The 18,365-nt window shown below is 36.4% G+C and overlaps 2 protein-coding genes across 2 annotated transcripts in view; both read right to left on the bottom strand.

Moving 5' to 3' along the window:
• LOC120329197 (uncharacterized) overlaps positions 1 to 18,365 on the bottom strand; it is an 88,615-nt gene that overhangs the window by 66,352 nt on the left and 3,898 nt on the right. The window contains exons 4-7 of the mRNA XM_078118536.1: positions 16,696 to 16,754; positions 16,499 to 16,538; positions 15,739 to 15,852; positions 15,394 to 15,519 (exon numbers count right to left, since the gene is read on the bottom strand). Of these exons, the coding sequence (XP_077974662.1) occupies positions 15,394 to 15,519; positions 15,739 to 15,852; positions 16,499 to 16,538; positions 16,696 to 16,754 (339 nt within the window). The remainder of the gene's footprint in view (positions 1 to 15,393; positions 15,520 to 15,738; positions 15,853 to 16,498; positions 16,539 to 16,695; positions 16,755 to 18,365) is intronic.
• Positions 941 to 4,406, bottom strand: LOC120329603 (uncharacterized). Its single transcript, XM_078118742.1, has 2 exons — positions 4,225 to 4,406; positions 941 to 3,751 (listed from the first exon to the last, which is right to left on the bottom strand). Exons 1-2 carry the CDS (start codon positions 4,393 to 4,395, stop codon positions 3,554 to 3,556), a joined length of 369 nt encoding a protein of 122 aa, XP_077974868.1. The 5' UTR covers positions 4,396 to 4,406; the 3' UTR covers positions 941 to 3,553.

Below are 18,365 nucleotides of genomic sequence, written 5' to 3'. Positions count from 1 at the left end.
ATACCACTGAAATGATAAACAGGGGGCCATGAGTGCTCAAGTTATCCAGAAAAGGGCAATAAGAGGTTTGGAATGATTAATCTAATTGAAAGTCAATAACATTTAAGTTACAAGAGGTTTTTAAACTATGTATTGAATGCGGCCAGGCTTTCAAAATTCTTGTGTTGTATTATCTTTATTAAACAGTCATTAATTTAAAATTCCACTAAAGGTTAAAGGTCAGAATAATTTTGACAGCGTTATCACAGGACGAAAAAGCTCTGAACCCACAGCACTGGTTTTATTAACACTTGTACAAATAAATGAAGTAATTATAATATTATTATAAGGATTTGTGTTCTATAGAGCTTGAAGGGTTTATGTAGGGGTGTGATTCATGTTGGGGTCACAAGCACGAGGGTGGGGGCTTATAAAGCGCATGATAGATTTTTTGAGAAACGAAAAGATTTGAAGTGTGCCTTATATGAAAAAAATATGGTAGTAATTTGCTTCAATACCACAATAAATTTCTGCAAAAAAAACAATAATTCCAAAATATTGGCATATTTAAATGTAATTTACAAAAACTTCATGGACGGTTGGTTGACTGCAATTTTTGTGTAATAAAAATGACAGAAAAAACTTCAAATACGGCATTCGCAATCAAAAATATCCGAACAAAATTTCAAATGCAGGATGCCGATTTTGGTAGAAAATTGTAACAATTATTGGGGTCTCATGTAGTTTCGTACCACAATAACTTCTTGTGGGCATGGTGCAGGTGGGGTTAGGAATGACATATGCAAAAATGCCGGTTGTAGTGAAAAAAGATTTATAAATAACCGTTCCGAGTATTTTACTTACATAAGATTGATAAAACAGGCTACCATTTAATTTCTGAAAACTGTGGTAAAAATTGCCACTATTCATTTATTTTTTCTTCTCTGTGTTATTTATATGAGTCTACGTTGGTTTTTGTTTAATATGACTCAATATAGAGTATCCAATATTCCAGATTTAAAAACATATTTCTGAGTATTTTACTGTCTTCGCCGTAAAGGTTACAAATGGAGAAATAATTTCAACAAGTTCAAAAATAACATGGAAAAAGATTATTAAAATAGAAAAAAATGAAATACTAGCTTATCAACGTATAAAATGTTATACAGATAACCGTGCAATACAGGAAAATGATACATATATTGTTACCATGTCACATTAGAAAAATAGTTTAATGACCTTGTGTAGTACCATTTGTAGTACAGCACCAAATAATAGAAGAGCATCGTCCAAAAGCAAGTACCTTTGTTTTATTAAGAAGGTTTGATAGGCTTTCCTCTCCTCCAGAACAAGATTATGTAATGTCAACATGATTTTTGTATAAAAATATACTTTTGCTTTACTATCTGTTATTTGTAGCTCAATGTTAGCTAGTTAATTTCGAGGGGGCGCGAGACTTGAAAAACAAAAAGGGGGCGTGGCTTAAAAAGTTTTAGAACCATCGAGATAGTGGGTCCGGCCTTATATAATAAACCTCGACAAATTTTACCATTCGCCATGATTTTGCTCAAAAACAGGCTCCTATACTCGTGAGAGAGGAAAGCTGATAAGACAGTACAATCAAATTGCAAACCATAGCATATTCTGTGGATGACCTGAAAAAGGAGGATATATGTAATCTGTGATGCCAATACGGCCATGTCTTACGCTTTAACAGCTAGGCCATCTTATAGGCTTTCATCTCCTTTAGAGAATTCCATCAGTGATAAGAAGATAAGATTTTTGATGAAATGCAACTTAGGCTTCGTGTGGCATGTTAAGCAAATTATTCCCACATGGCAAAAAAGAGGGTGCACCTTGAATTGTATGCTGCTATGCTATTTGCAAAAATAATTTGATGGTGAAAAAGTGAGAGGTAGAAGAATACTGTTCAATATTTCATGATGCTGTAAAAAATTATTTTATGTTTGTTCAGAAAAAGGTTCCAGACAAGAAAACAACACAACTGAGGAATCACGAAATTGAGCAAACGATTTTTATTACTTTAAAGGCAGTGGTTGCCAAACTGCAGCCCAATTACAGACTGTGTAACGATTAATCCGTCCCGCCGAACTTGAAAGTGAAAATCACAGTTTGAGCACTTGTATATTCATAACATTTCAATTATACAGATATTGGCCCATTGTGGGCGCGTGCGCATCCCTTTCCTGGCCTGTAAACATCCTTTTGGTTATAATTTTGGCCCCCAGTCGATCAACTTTGGGAACCACTGACTTGGAGCCATACTAAGCTAAGATTTTCAAAAGAGCATACATGATGAAAGCAGGGCAAAAAAATATATAATAAGTATAAAAAGTAATACAACACCAAATAATGACTTAAAAATACAAAAATCACACAAGTATGAAATAAAGATACAAAAATTTGGTCACATTTGTAATATTTGATAAATTGCTTCTAGTTATTTCGCTACTCCCATAGTGTGTGTACCAGATTGGGGTCAGCCATAATTTTATTTCAATTTTACTTATTTTAGTTCTATTACGAGTATGGGGACTGTCTGTGTTAGCCAAGTGAATATACTCCCTGCCCATATGTTTCAATCCCTTCACACAATTTGATGTAAAATAGACGAACAAAATTAGTTACTTCCATATTGGTACACACACTTCAGGAGCGCCATCATTTCTATGCAAAACATCAACATTTGTGTATTATGTGGGGTATCCTATGCGCCATACGAAAATCTTTTTGATGTCAGGGACAATGTTCCAATCATAGGAATCATCTCCTCGGCAAGAGTTGGACTCGAATCACGATTTATCAAAGATTTAAAGTCACTCAAGCGATCTAAATTAATTAATTCAGACTCTGACTTAACTCACTGGGAGGTGGTTCTCTAAAAGATGTTGTTAACACTTGGCAGCCACCTAGTGCATAAACGTTTATAAACCCTTTACTGCCACCTAGTGCATTTTTAAAATTAGGTCAGCATTTACCATCTGGGAAGAAACTCTTCTCCACGGACGAATTTATAATTTTTTGGGATGGGAGGGAGAATTTATTCTGTAATTTCGTACTGTAAGACTGATATTGTTCGGTTATTAGTAATATAAGGTGTCCATAAAATCTTGATATTTTTAAAATCGCAAAGAGAATTTATCGATATCATATATTGTTTTGGCCCTCACAGATGTATTAAATGAAGTAAAAATACTTGAACAATTACTGATTAAAAAACAACAAACCTGGTTAAAATAAATTGAGAACTGACTTCATAACAAATTTGTAAAGGGACTTTATAAACACGCTGTATGTCGTTATGCACACATCATGAACTATTCATACTATGCAAAAGCCAAAGTGCGAGTTGAGCGTAACACTAGGTAACTATCGATTAAATAATGAACAATGAATAGCAACTGAGTTTAGCAACCGCATAGTGAGGGAATAAGGATTTCATAATATGCAGAGTGAGGCTATTATCGAAAAGTTGGCATAGCGATGAAGGAATAAAGTGCCAAAACTATCAATGAGTGGGAATTACTGAAAATGGTTAAATCACTGAATTAAGCTATAATATTGGGTCCTCAGGTGAAGGTATATCTGTAGTGCGAGTGTCGTCAGTTATATCGACTAATGTCGCTTCTTCCTCGCTTCCTGATTCGTCAGCAAGCTCGTCATGGTCTAGAAGTTGCGTCTTTTCACTAGTTTGATGTCCGTTAGCTGTCCGTGTAAACAAACGATCGTATAAAGGATTGTGGAAATTTGTCTAAAAAGAGATGAAATACGTTCAAATCTTTAGTAGTTATGACCGAACATTGTAAAGTGCACAGAGTCTTATTGATTTCCAGAATATATAGTCCCCTCTCAAATCTCATAACACATGACCTGTTTCAAACAAGGCTAGATAAAATCAGTCACTGATATCTGATAATATATTAAAAAATCTCTCTGCAGACTCCAAGGTATACAAGCGAGCATTTTCATCTATCTAGTTAATCAGGTAAAGGAATATTGATAGTAACCCAGGAAAAGTCAGTTTTCAGTAAATTGTTCAAGAATGAGCAAAATGGTGTTAGAAAGGTGTAAGAATTTATACTCCAAATGCCACAAAATAACACTAAAAATAAATTAAATTTTTTTATTGGGGGGGCGTCGCCCTTAAGTATGCATATGCTCTTGTATCTGAGTGAGTGTGCATAATCATCTTCTGCGCAAATTCCCTTTAAATAGAGACTGTACCTTTTCTGATTCATCTAGATCACTAGTGTCAGTAGAGAGCATTCCTTTTGCTTCGCCGTTAGATGTTGGTTCGCTTGCGTCATCGTCATCAATGTCGAGTCGTTCTGGTAATATAGCGCCATCTGGTTGCAGTTCAACGTACAGTGGATTGTTGACAGAACGATTATTCATTCGTTTGTGACGGAATCTGTCGATGTAAGAGAGAACAATGTCAAGGATTAACATACATTACAGGAGAGAGAAACCAATAAGACGGCTAATCATATCCAGTAACTTTGGAAGGCTTCACACTCACCCTAACTCAAAGACTCTGTGATTAGTCACATATGTGGGAGTCCAACGTTATATCATAGTGATGAAAAAATTCGAACATTCGATACTAATAAAAGCCGGACTTGAAGATACATTCAAGAGACTCGATATCCCGGTGTCATTCTTGCCAATGAAAGAAAACGACTCTAGACACGACATGCCATCTTAATGCACATACTTAACCTGAACATAGTATGTGTACCAGATCAGGGTTACCAGGTTGTGCGCCATCTTAATGCACATACTTAACCTGAACATAGTATGTGTACCAGATTAGGGTTATCAGGTTGTGCGCCATCTTAATGCACATACTTAACCTGAACATAGTATGTGTACCAGATTGGGGTTATCAGGTTGTGCGCCATCTTAATGCACATACTTAACCTGAACATAGTATGTGTACCAGATCAGGGTTACCAGGTTGTGCGCCATCTTAATGCACATACTTAACCTGAACATAGTATGTGTACCAGATTAGGGTTATCAGGTTGTGCGCCATCTTAATGCACATACTTAACCTGAACATAGTATGTGTACCAGATTGGGGTTATCAGGTTGTGCGCCATCTTGGTGCAGATACTTAACCTGAACATAGTATGTGTACAAGGCTAGAGGTATCAGGTTGTGCGCCATCTTAATGCACATACTTAACCTGAACATAGTATGTGTACCAGGTTAGGGTTATCAGGTTGTGCGCCATGTTAATGCAAATACTTAACCTGAACATAGTATGTGTACAAGGCTAGAGTTATCAGGTTGTGCGCCATCTTAATGCACATACTTAACCTGAACATAGTATGTGTACAAGGCTAGAGGTATCAGGTTGTGCGCCATCTTAATGCACATACTTATCCTGAACATAGTATGTGTACCAGGTTAGAGTTATCAGGTTGCGCGCCATCTTAATGAACATACTCAACCTGAACATAGTATGTGTACAAGGCTAGAGGTATCAGGTTGTGCGCCATCTTAATGCACATACTTAACCTGAACATAGTATGTGTACAAGGCTAGAGTTATCAGGTTGTGCGTCATCTTAATGAACATACTCAACCTGAACATAGTATGTGTACAAGGCTAGAGGTATCAGGTTGTGCGCCATCTTAATGCACATACTTAACCTGAACATAGTATGTGTACAAGGCTAGAGTTATCAGGTTGTGCGTCATCTTAATGAACATACTCAACCTGAACATAGTATGTGTACAAGGCTAGAGGTATCAGGTTGTGCGCCATCTTAATGCACATACTTAACCTGAACATAGTATGTGTACAAGGCTAGAGTTATCAGGTTGTGCGCCATCTTAATGAACATACTCAACCTGAACATAGTATGTGTACAAGGCTAGAGGTATCAGGTTGTGCGCCATCTTAATGCACATACTTAACCTGAACATAGTATGTGTACAAGGCTAGAGTTATCAGGTTGTGCGTCATCTTAATGAACATACTCAACCTGAACATAGTATGTGTACAAGGCTAGAGGTATCAGGTTGTGCGCCATCTTAATGCACATACTTAACCTGAACATAGTATGTGTACAAGGCTAGAGTTATCAGGTTGTGCGTCATCTTAATGAACATACTCAACCTGAACATAGTATGTGTACAAGGCTAGAGGTATCAGGTTGTGCGCCATCTTAATGAACATACTCAACCTGAACATAGTATGTGTACAAGGCTAGAGGTATCAGGTTGTGCGCCATCTTAATGCACATACTTAACCTGAACATAGTATGTGTACAAGGCTAGAGTTATCAGGTTGTGCGTCATCTTAATGAACATACTCAACCTGAACATAGTATGTGTACAAGGCTAGAGGTATCAGGTTGTGCGCCATCTTAATGCACATACTTAACCTGAACATAGTATGTGTACAAGGCTAGAGTTATCAGGTTGTGCGTCATCTTAATGAACATACTCAACCTGAACATAGTATGTGTACAAGGCTAGAGGTATCAGGTTGTGCGCCATCTTAATGCACATACTTAACCTGAACATAGTATGTGTACAAGGCTAGAGTTATCAGGTTGTGCGCCATCTTAATGAACATACTCAACCTGAACATAGTATGTGTACAAGGCTAGAGGTATCAGGTTGTGCGCCATCTTAATGCACATACTTAACCTGAACATAGTATGTGTACAAGGCTAGAGTTATCAGGTTGTGCGTCATCTTAATGCACATACTTAACCTGACCATAATATGTTACAAGGTTAGAGTTATCAGGTTGCGCGCCATCTTAATGAACATACTCAACCTGAACATAGTATGTGTATCAGGTTAGGGTTATCAGGTTGTGCGCCATCTTAATGCACATACTTAACCTGAACATAGTATGTGTACAAAGGCTAGAGGTATCAGGTTGTGCGCCATCTTAATGCACATACTTAACCTGAACATAGTATGTGTATCAGGTTAGGGTTATTAGGTTGTGCGCCATCTTAATGCACATACTTAACCTGAACATAGTATGTGTACCAGATTAGGGTTATCAGGTTGTGCGCCATTTTAATGCACATACTTCACCTGAACATAGTATGTGTACCAGATTAGGGTTATCAGGTTGTGCGCCATCTTAATGCACATACTTAACCTGAACATAGTATGTGTACAAAGGCTAGAGGTATCAGGTTGTGCGCCATCTTAATGCACATACTTAACCTGAACATAGTATGTGTATCAGGTTAGGAATATCAGGTTGTGCGCCATCTTAATGCACATACTTAACCTGAACATAGTATGTGTACCAGATTAGGGTTATCAGGCTGTGCGCCATCTTGGTGCACATACTTAATCTGAACATAGTATGTTACAAGGTTAGAGTCATCAGGTGGTGCGTCATCTTAATGCACATACTTCACCTGAACATAGTATGTGTACCAGATTGGGGTTATCAGGTTGTGCGCCATCTTGGTGCAGATACTTAACCTGAACATAGTATGTTACAAGGTTAGAGTTATCAGGTTGTGCGCCATCTTGGTGCACATACTTAACCTGAACATAGTATGTGTGTCAGGTTAGGGTTATCGGTTGCGCGCCATCTTAATGCACATACTTAATCTGAACATAGTATGTTACAAGGTTAGAGTTACCAGGTTGTGCGTCATCTTACTGCACATACTTAACCTGACCATATTATGTTACAAGGTTAGAGTAATCAGGTTGCGCGCCATCTTAATGAACATACTCAACCTGAACATAGTATGTGTACCAGATTAGGGTTATCAGGTTGCGCGCCATCTTAATGCACATACTTAACCTGAACATAGTATGTTACAAGGTTAGAGTTGCCAGGTTGCGCGCCATCTTAATGAACATACTCAACCTGAACATAGTATGTGTACCAGATTAGGGTTATCAGGTTGCGCGCCATCTTAATGCACATACTTAACCTGAACATAGTATGTTACAAGGTTAGAGTTACCAGGTTGCGCGCCATCTTAATGCACATACTTAACCTGAACATAGTATGTTACAAGGTTAGAGTTACCAGGTTGCGCGCCATCTTAATGCACATACTTAACCTGAACATAGTATGTTACAAGGTTAGAGTTACCAGGTTGCGCGCCATCTTAATGCACATACTCAACCTGACCATAATATGTTACGAGGTTAGAGTTACCAGGTTGCGCGCCATCTTAATGCACATACTCAACCTGACCATAATATGTTACAAGGTTAGAGTTACCAGGTTGCGCGCCATCTTAATGAACATACTTAACCTGACCATAATATGTTACAAGGTTAGAGTTATCAGGTTACGCGCCATCTTAATGAACATACTCAACCTGAACATAGTATGTGTACCAGATTAGGGTTATCAGGTTGCGCGCCATCTTAATGCACATACTTAACCTGAACATAGTATGTTACAAGGTTAGAGTTACCAGGTTGCGCGCCATCTTAATGCACATACTTAACCTGAACATAGTATGTTACAAGGTTGGAGTTACCAGGTTGTGCGCCATCTTAATGCACATACTTAACCTGAACATAGTATGTGTATCGGGTTAGGGTTATCAGGTTGTACGTCATCTTGGTGCACATACTTAGCCTACACATAATATGTGTATCGGGTTAGGGTTATCAGGTTGTACGTCATCTTGGTGCACATACTTAACCTGAACATAGTATGTGTATCGGGTTAGGGTTATCAGGTTGTGCGCCATCTTGGTGCACATACCTCTGGAGCGCCCTTGAAGCTACTTGAAAATAAAAATATTTGTTAGATTCGATCTTCCCTGCCCTATTTTGGATATATTTTCACATTTCTTTTATTTTGGATATTCACGTTCCATCCACGTGCGGGCCGCACCTTCATTTAACATAGGCTTTATATTAGTTGCAGGCACAAATTAGTTTCTTTTTGTTATTGATCTCATGTTGTCATCATAAGGGGTCCTCGCAGAAAACGCATAAATATCTTAAAAATTAATTTAGCTTGCCGCACACCATTCAAAATTAGTACTTCTCCGCGGGCCGCACAATTTGTCCTCGTAGGCCCCTTTAGCCCGCGGGCCGAACTTTGCACACCTGCTCCCCACTATTCTCTTTCTTTTTGATGTATTCCTTTGTGTGCTTTTCTATACTTGCTGGCACGCGTTCGTAGGTGTTGCAGTTGAAAAATAGGCGAATTAGTTACCTCCATATTTGTACACACACTTCTAGAGCGCCATATTCAGTGCTGCCTTGTATTTAAAATGCCGTTTCTGTGGTTACCTTGCTCGGCAGTGCTCGAAGTTGTATTTTCGTATGCAACGTTTTTTTAATGATACATACAATGTTTGACTTTTTTCTTTCTCCTGATTACTGTTAGACTTAATCACGGGTGTCGCTGCTTGATAACCAGTATTGGTTGTTCGCCCCCCTTCACCAGGAAATACCATTTTACGTTTTTTTTTAATGTTTGTACAAAGTGTATTTACATGATCATGAAAAAATAAAATACTGCCAACTGATAATAGGTTTTCAATGTTAGCGTAATATTTTATTTACGCAATTCTATAGCAATGTTAATATGAAAATCCTGTTTTTATTTTGCAATGCCCATTGTAGAATAAACATAAAATAAAAAAGAAAAGTAATAAAATATAAATGAATTACGTCCGGAGATGTTCATATCAAAATATCCAAGTATTCCACAGTTTTATTTGCAACTTTTGTTAATCTTAAATTTTCCAAATGGATCTATTTTGCGTTCACCAGGGGTGGTCAATTACTTTTCTGAGTTGGCCAGTTACAGATAATAGACTTGGATACTGGGGCGGAAGCTCAGAGCTTAATATGAAAAATTATGAATAAAAGACAGTTTATTTACAAAAGCTAGTTCAACAGCTAGACTGACGTTTATATCGTTGGTTCTCAAACTTTTACAGATAATAGACTTGGATACTGGGGCGGAAGCTCAGAGCTTAATATGAAAAATTATGAATAAAAAACAGTTCAGTTACAAAAGCTAGTTCAACAGCTAGACTGACGTTTTTATCAGTGATTTTCAAACTTTTACAGCCGCACCCCCTTTTTTAGAAATTGTCAAGTTTTGCGCCCCACCTCAAAAATAACTAGCTAACAATAAGGATGGAACATAAATAATGAAATAAATGTGATAACAATTACGTAACAATGAACTCCTAGGATTGGAGTAAACATGCTAACGATTGTATGGAAGGTTCTAGAGTCAGAGGTGGGCAGGGTTTTGGGCCACGGGCCAAATATTTTAGCCACCTAGACTGGCGGGCCATCTAAGTGTGACGTAAAACGTTACATTTTATAAATGATATTTACAGAGTTACAAAAGCAAACGTGGCAAAGAGTAAGCCTCGTGCCGACACTAAATTTATGCGCAATTTCAACTAATTTCTTGAGCTATTTTTAGTTAAAACATCAAAATTTGGTTTTAGTTTGGTTGTGGCAGCATCAGGCGGGCCGAATTGAATTACCCAATGGGCCGGATTTGGCCCGCGGGCCATAGTTTGTCCATGTCAGTTCTAGACACTCTGAACTAGCAGCATGAAGTCGAACTCCTAAACATGCTCCAGGATAAAGATAATAAAAATACAAGAAAAACAGACTCTCTGCAATCTCTAAACAATAAAGAAATTTGAATAACCAAAATAAGGCGGACAAGATCAAATCTAACATATATTTTTGACTATGATTAACTTTATGCCCCTCAAAGTTGTCTACGCCCCCTTGTGGTACATATGATCACTGGTACATATAATAATAAGAAGCACAATGAAACAATCGGAACATTATGACGTTATTTTCATCGATTTTTTAAAAGGAAATCTATGTCCATAACAGCTATAATCGTGATTTCAGCAGACACTAGTGGATCGGATGAAATACTTCGGTTGACCGGATTCGGACTGCGGGCAATAATTCGCCCAATTCTGCGTTAAACGATTTAAGGTTGAATATTGATAGGCTTGGCAAAAATATCGATAAATTCAGATGTTTGAAATGCGAGACACGATATATTATAATTCTTCAATTTCAAATTTCGAAAAAAATGAATATGTCATAAATTTTTATATATGGAACCATCTTTGGTGAAACATGAATGTGAATTTCAACTTTTTTTTTGTGCTCCCGAAGTATGAGCAGAAATATGGCGCACAACCCGAACATAGTATGTGTACCAGGTTAGGGTTATGGGGTTGTGCGCCATCTTGGTGCACATACTTCTGGAGCGCCCTTTTTTTAATTTTTTCAATTAATTTTAACATAAAATGAATATTTGAATAAACTGAACAAAAACAACTGAAAGCAATTCAATAATATGGGGTGTCCATGTATTTAAAAAAATTTCAAAATTGCAAAAGAAATTCAATGCCATTTAGAGTTTTGGCCCACACCCTGCACTTTATGGCCACCTTGTATTTATCACATATTATGAACAAAACGGTAAAATTAATGAAATTTGTTGAGCACATTTTAATATTTGCTGTTCATTAAGTTACATCTTGTATTGTTTAAAGAAGTTAGACCATAATCTAACGAAAGCTCACAAATGTACTTACTATTTTGTTTAAAGAACATTTTATTTTTATTTTTTACATAACAATAACGGTTAGCATTTTCAATAATTTCCATCACTCCCCCCCCCCCCACAATCTTCCCCCCTAAAATTAAAACCTGGGGAACATACTGGGGATATACGTAGTATTTACACGGAAAGAGTTTCTCCATCTTATTTTTTTCATCTGACAGTTTGCTATAACAGTTGCATGGAAGTTTAAACTTCACACAGGACGTATGTTCCATAATCTGGGTGGTTGAGAAAGTATTGATTTCGGTTTGTTGAATCTTCATGAATCATGATAAACATGTTTGTCCAACCAGAATGACTCTGCCCATTGTATGGAGTCCCTGGGTGCCATTTGAAAACACTGTGTGATGTCACAGTTCCGTTTTGGAGACGAAGAATCTGATCCTAAAACAAAGAAGTGAAACTATATTAAGTGTTTAATTATTAGAATAATTTGATTATATTCAAAGATATGGAAACTAAAAGTTACCGGTATTTTCCGATGCCCGGAGTTTTTTGTAATGTATTTGATTTTTATACATTACTATTTTTAATTATATAAATTGTTCGACTTCTTTCTATTCAACCTGTATCGAAGTTAGACTTTAATCACAGGTGTCGCTGTAAGCGAAAAATTTATCACGTTATTAAAAAGACTTCAACGTCTTTCAAAAAATCACTATAAAAAAACTCAACTATCACGAGCTGAGCCAGGAAGACTTCGACAAATGTTTTAGTGAAACTTATTGTGAGATCAATTACATCGCGGACCAATTATTCCATGCCGAAAACCGATCGTATTTTTTACGTCGCAATCTGGTTGTTTGGTCACAATTAATTTCAAACAAATTTAGTTATCGCCGTATTTAAACTGCATGGTTGTCCTTTTCTTGTCATTGTTGGAAACTGCTTGTCTGAGGAATTCTTGTCAGACGAAACGTTACAGAAATACATTTGTGTTAGTGTGCAGCAGTACTCTCGAATAGCATAATATGATATTTTTTCTTTGCATTATATGCATACGGATCCACTAGCGCAGAGGCATTGAGGAAGGATTGGGAGTTAGTCTCACGTAATCTATACTGATAGTAATACTGATAAAGTTTTTATATTTAACTCACAATAGGGTCGTATATCATGCCGAGATGAAAGACTTTATATGATTGCCCGTCCATCTTGTTGTCACGAATGAATGTCATTATCATGTCCATGTGAATCTGGGTGTATATATTCGCAAGTTCACCACCGAGTTGTTGACATTTGACGATCGCTGATGCTTTAAGAACATCTTCAGATGCTAACGGTAAGAACATTCTTCCGTCATAGCGCACAATATCTGTAATTCAAATAATTTGCAATTGTTAAATCATAATAATTGTTCTAAGTGTGTCATCAAACTCCGATACCGATATTACAAAAAGGCCGATTTTGCCGATACTCCGATACTATATAATTATTACCTCAAGTGTGCAGGGCAGATGGTTAAAACAATAGCATTTGGGCATTATTCATATTACACATTATTTCACATTGAAAAAAATATATACCACATAATAGGAAATGATGTCTGGGATACAGATGCATTAGTTGATTCAGTTGCATTGTGCACTGATGCTAGTAATCTCGGTGTTCAATTAGAAAACTCATAGGCAGGGATGTCCAATTCGAATTTAATATCAATATCGCGGCCTTTGAATATTGTTTTTTGTGTTTAAAAGAATATCGAATATCGCTCACACATTTTAGCGCCGCCGTCCCACGTTTCAATTGAAAAAATTTTACAAATATTTTATTTTGTGTTCAATTGTAATCGTGAGTCGACTAAATGTACCTAACACGTCGAGGAAGTTTTTTATTCTACTATGTTATAATATTTTACAAATATTATCGTTTTTTTTAGGATAGTCTAGGACTCTAGGCGGACAGGTCAATAAATCTATAAGCAAATTGCGTAGTTGAACAAAATTAATGAAATCACAATATTTAATACTTGTGTAGGGGGATAGTTCAGTCGGAATTTATCTTAACGATGTCGATGGACTAAACGACACTCGCGCTTGACAATAAGCGGTGGGAATTTATAGTCGCACGATAAAGTGGATGCTCTGTTGAATAAAGACCACGATTCCACTGTATGATTTAAAACTGCGCGCATCCTTGCTCTTTTTTCTGTGCTGTGTTGATATATTATTTCATAATTACTATGTATTAAAAATGTCAATATAAAAATTTGGCAGCGGAAAGAGCCAAATTAGTTGAGCTAGTTTGGCTGATGAATAACTAAAAACAGGCGAATACAATTCTCGTTTCTTCTCGCGGGGATGGGGACATGCATGACTCATAGTTCACGACCCTTCCAAGCAAAAAATGATTTAAAATCAGTATTTCACCCTATTTTTAAAACATTTTGGACCGGAAATATCGGTCGATTACCGATACATGACCGATTCCAGAAAAATGGCCAATATTGTCGATACTGATTCCGATACACCGTTACATCTCTAATTACAACACAATTGGAAAAAAGCAGATTCCTTATAGATTCGATTGCATTATAGCAGGACAGTAGCAGCACGTTTTGACTCGGCCACATATAATACCAAACATACCATATATATTTTTCAAATTTTGAGCAATATAAATGTAACATATTTTTTATTGGAGAATTTTGATAAAATTGTTTAAAACCTCTAAATTTCGTATTTTGCGGAATACCTGTAAATGCATTTTTCGCTTGGTTGGTATTTTTTAATACAGTTTATTTGATGGACATATATATAACACATATTCAATTTTAATAAAATTACACTGTGCGTAAAGTAGGGAAATTCCCCCAACTTAAGTAAACAAATTTTGAAATCGTAAATGTAACCAAGTTTAAGCGTAATTAAGGTAAGAAATAATTTTTTTCTTATCCTATTCATTGATAAAGTATATTTGATGGACGTATATAAACACATATTAAAATTTAAAAAAAATTCCACCGTGAGGAAAGTAGGGAAATTCCCCTTAACTTAGGAAAAATATTTTGAATTCGTCAATTTAACCAAGTTAAAGCGTAATTTTGGTAAGAAATATATTTGTCTCATTCAATTCATTAATACCATATATTTGGTGGACATATATAAAACACATATAAAAATTTTAATAAATTTCACCTTGCGGAAAGTAGGGAAACTCGGTACTCCCGAAGTATGTGTACCAAAATGACGCACATTCTGAATCCTAGTCTGGTACACATACTATATTCAGGTTGTGCGCCATCTTTACGAAATCGTCAATTTAACTCAGTTAAAGCGTAATTAGGGTGAGAAATAAATTTTTTCATCCAATTCATTAATAACATTATATTTGCTGGACATATATATAACACATAATTAATTTAAAATAATTTCACCGTGCGGGAGGTAAAGAAATTTCCCCCGATTTAAGGGAAAAATTTACGGAATTGTCAATTTAACCAAGTTAAAGCGTAATTTTGATAAAAAATATTTTTTTCTCACCCTATCATTAATACAGACTTCAATTTAAAAAAATTCCATCCTGCGGAAAGTAGGGAATTCCCCCCAATCTAGTGAAAAAATTTACGAAATCCCCAATTGAACTCAGTTAAAGCGTAATTTATGCAAGAAATAATTTTTTTTCATCCACTTCATTAATACAGTGTATTTGGCGGAAGAATATAAAGCACATATTAAATTTAAACTTTCCTTTTCTGGACCTCAGGAGCTGGGGTATTCCTACTTAGATATTTGACGCGTTCTAAAGAGCGTTTGGGAGGGAAAATATTTTTCGAGCGGAAAACGAGAAGGCCACACCAACCTGTGCTCTGTTCGACTTTGGTAGTTTGTGGGCGAAAAGTAGACAGAAAGGCTTCCTTAGTTGACCACGGGGTTGTGGCAGGGACGGTTGAAGTACGGGCCGAAGAAGTTTTCTTGTCTTTGTATCCTGTGTGAAAAAGTGAGTTTATATTACAAGTTCATAGTAAGATTTATAGTTTTGATTACTTCAAGGTAAGAATGAGACACTGAATGGCAATGAGAATATATTTCGAAATTTTTCTTTTTCAGCGTTTTCGCACAATCCCTTATTACCAATTACTATAACTGAAAAAGACTTTTTTCAATATCTAGTATATGCGATACCAAAAGCCATAAATTTTCATACCATGGGGAGTGGTCGTTTCTTGGACACCTACAACAGAGTTCGTCTCTGCTTCTTCCAACACCTTTTCTAATTGATTGAGCTCACTTTTCATCCCGTCCAATCGTTCCGTTAAAGCTGCGAAACATAAACAAAAACAGAATTCAAATTGATCCCTCAGTTTTACGATCCGAATTCAGTGACTTTTTTGTGCTCCAAAAGTATATGCATCAAGATGTCGCACAACCTTAATCCTAACAGGTACGCACATACTATGTTCAGGTTGCGTGACATTTTGGTTCACATACTTTTGGAGCTCCAAATTTTTTTGTTAGAAGATATGAACCCCTTTCTCTCTGGCCAAAAAATAGAAATATGAGATGTATATTGCTAGACTACACGTCATGGTGTGATTGTGAAAAATGGCGCGATAAAAATATGAAATGATTGAAGTTTACTAATAAAATGATGGTATTCCTGAAGTATGCGTACCAAGATGGCGGACACCGGAACGTAGTATGTGTACCAGGTTAGGCCATAAATCCATTTCATTAATCCCTATTTTAGTTCTATTACGAGTTCGGGTACTAGCTAAGTGACTCCCGTAGTAATTGTTACTGAAATTATGGCTTAACCCCAACCTGGTACACATACTACGTTCCGGTTTCCGCCATCTTGGTACGCGTACTTCAGGAGTACTAAAACGATTGTTTGCTATCAGACTGTGTGAGAAATATAAAAATAGCAAACGTATTTCGAAGGAAATTAAATTCTCAAAACGAACCTTCCAAAGCTTTCCCTTCTTCTTTCGTGCACTGTCCTTTCTGAAATAGAACAAGAGAGAAATGTTTGAATATACGAACATGAAGGTTTCACATCTGTGCAGTAAGGCCTTAGCTTAGCGAGTGTTCCCCGTGAAAACGTGTTCCCATAGATTGAAGTGAAATACCATCAATATGAAACTACTACTAAAGCTCTCACCGTAAGTTCTCTCCAAGTAGGTTGATCGTCGCAAACCATAGGAATCCAGCATTCCTCTCCTGTTAGAAAGAAATTAAAACTAAGAATCGAAAGAATTGTTCATTTTAAATAGATTTATAACAGATAAACGAAAGTTATGTCACTGAACTTTTTTCATAACGAGTTTAATTCAGTACCTATTTCCTTATGGCGCGCATTCGCTCATTCCATATTTAATTTCATACTGCTACCCACGTCATGTGAACGCACTATTTACCTCGATGATGATTGGTCGAATCAATTTTAAATTATTACGCCCGCCATCGGGGAAACCTAATAAAGTTTGTCGGAAGTGCTGGCATGGGCAAAGATTTGATTTATACCGGCGATTTCATTTCTGGTTTCTGAGAATCGTTTCAATTTTTCTGGCGAACAATGAACTCGGTAGAGTTGATTTCCCCATAGTTTGCAGCTTTTATTTATACGCCTTCCTGCCCGAACAAGGCTCCGCGCGAGCACCCGATGAGAAAATTGCCTAATTTGAAACTTTTTGTTTTTATACTCAAGTTTAAAATATCGTCATATAAACTACTAAAGGCTCAGAAGTGAAAAAGGCGAGCAGACACTAATCCGTAATTTGATGCTATTTTTTGAATGGGCAGCAATATTGTTGGTTCGGCATTGCTTATTCAGTCCAAAACACCATGGGGTGAGGTGATGTGTATAAAATTGAAACCCGAGATTTTACTCTACGATGCCAAAATATTCAGTCCAACGTTTTACCAATGGGCCACCACGCCCGCTAATCTATGAGCGATTTTTCACTTCTGATCATTTGAGTGTATATTATGACGATATTTAAAATTTGAGTTTAAAAACCAAAACATTTCAAATGAGGAAGTTCTCTCATAGGAGATTTCAAAACGAAAATCGTTTTACGATGAAGAAAAGGCGAGATCCACGGTCAGGTCAGTTTTCGAGACTTCTCTTAAACAATGACGTCATAAAGAATTCATTATGTCATCAAGGATAAATTGCGTAGAATTTTAGCTACTGGCAGCATATGAATAATAGATTGGATAATAGCTTAAGAAACACCGGCCGTAATAAAACGCCATGGCACCAGAGTATGGTTTTTTGAATTTGAATAAGTTCATTATTGAAATGTTTTTAATTTTCAGAACAGTAATATTTGAGGCGAGAATTTATTTGATTAATATCAGTTCAAAGTAATCGGTAAAATCATTATTTTTCATATTCAATTGTCGCTTCAACCTCTATCGAGAGACCGAGGTTCGTCATATTATTACACCGTCATACCGGCTTCCCCGACGCCGCAATAAATAAATATTCCCCCTGATACAAATATGCCAGCCGTGAAGCGAGGAAACAAATTTAAAATTTGTCAAATAATTTGTTTCAATTTACAGTTACGCCGCCTATATGCGCTTAAGCGCCGATTTACGAATGCATTTATGAGATGTTAAAAATGGTTGAAGTTTTTTTTTCATCGCCTTTTTGCACAATTTTTCGGTGTGGTTCGAAAAAAATATTTTAATTTATAAAATTATGTCATCAATACGCTGTGAAACTGAAAACGGATAATATTAGATTTCTGGATTCTATACAAGTATAATACGTTCATGATGTTTGGATATAAATGGCCTGATTTTTGTAGTAGTCTTTATATA

This window comes from Styela clava, chromosome 12 (genome assembly GCF_964204865.1).
Source record: "Styela clava chromosome 12, kaStyClav1.hap1.2, whole genome shotgun sequence".
In the NCBI taxonomy this organism is placed as follows: Eukaryota; Metazoa; Chordata; class Ascidiacea; order Stolidobranchia; family Styelidae; genus Styela; species Styela clava.
This window is presented reverse-complemented; position numbering and strand designations above follow the sequence as displayed.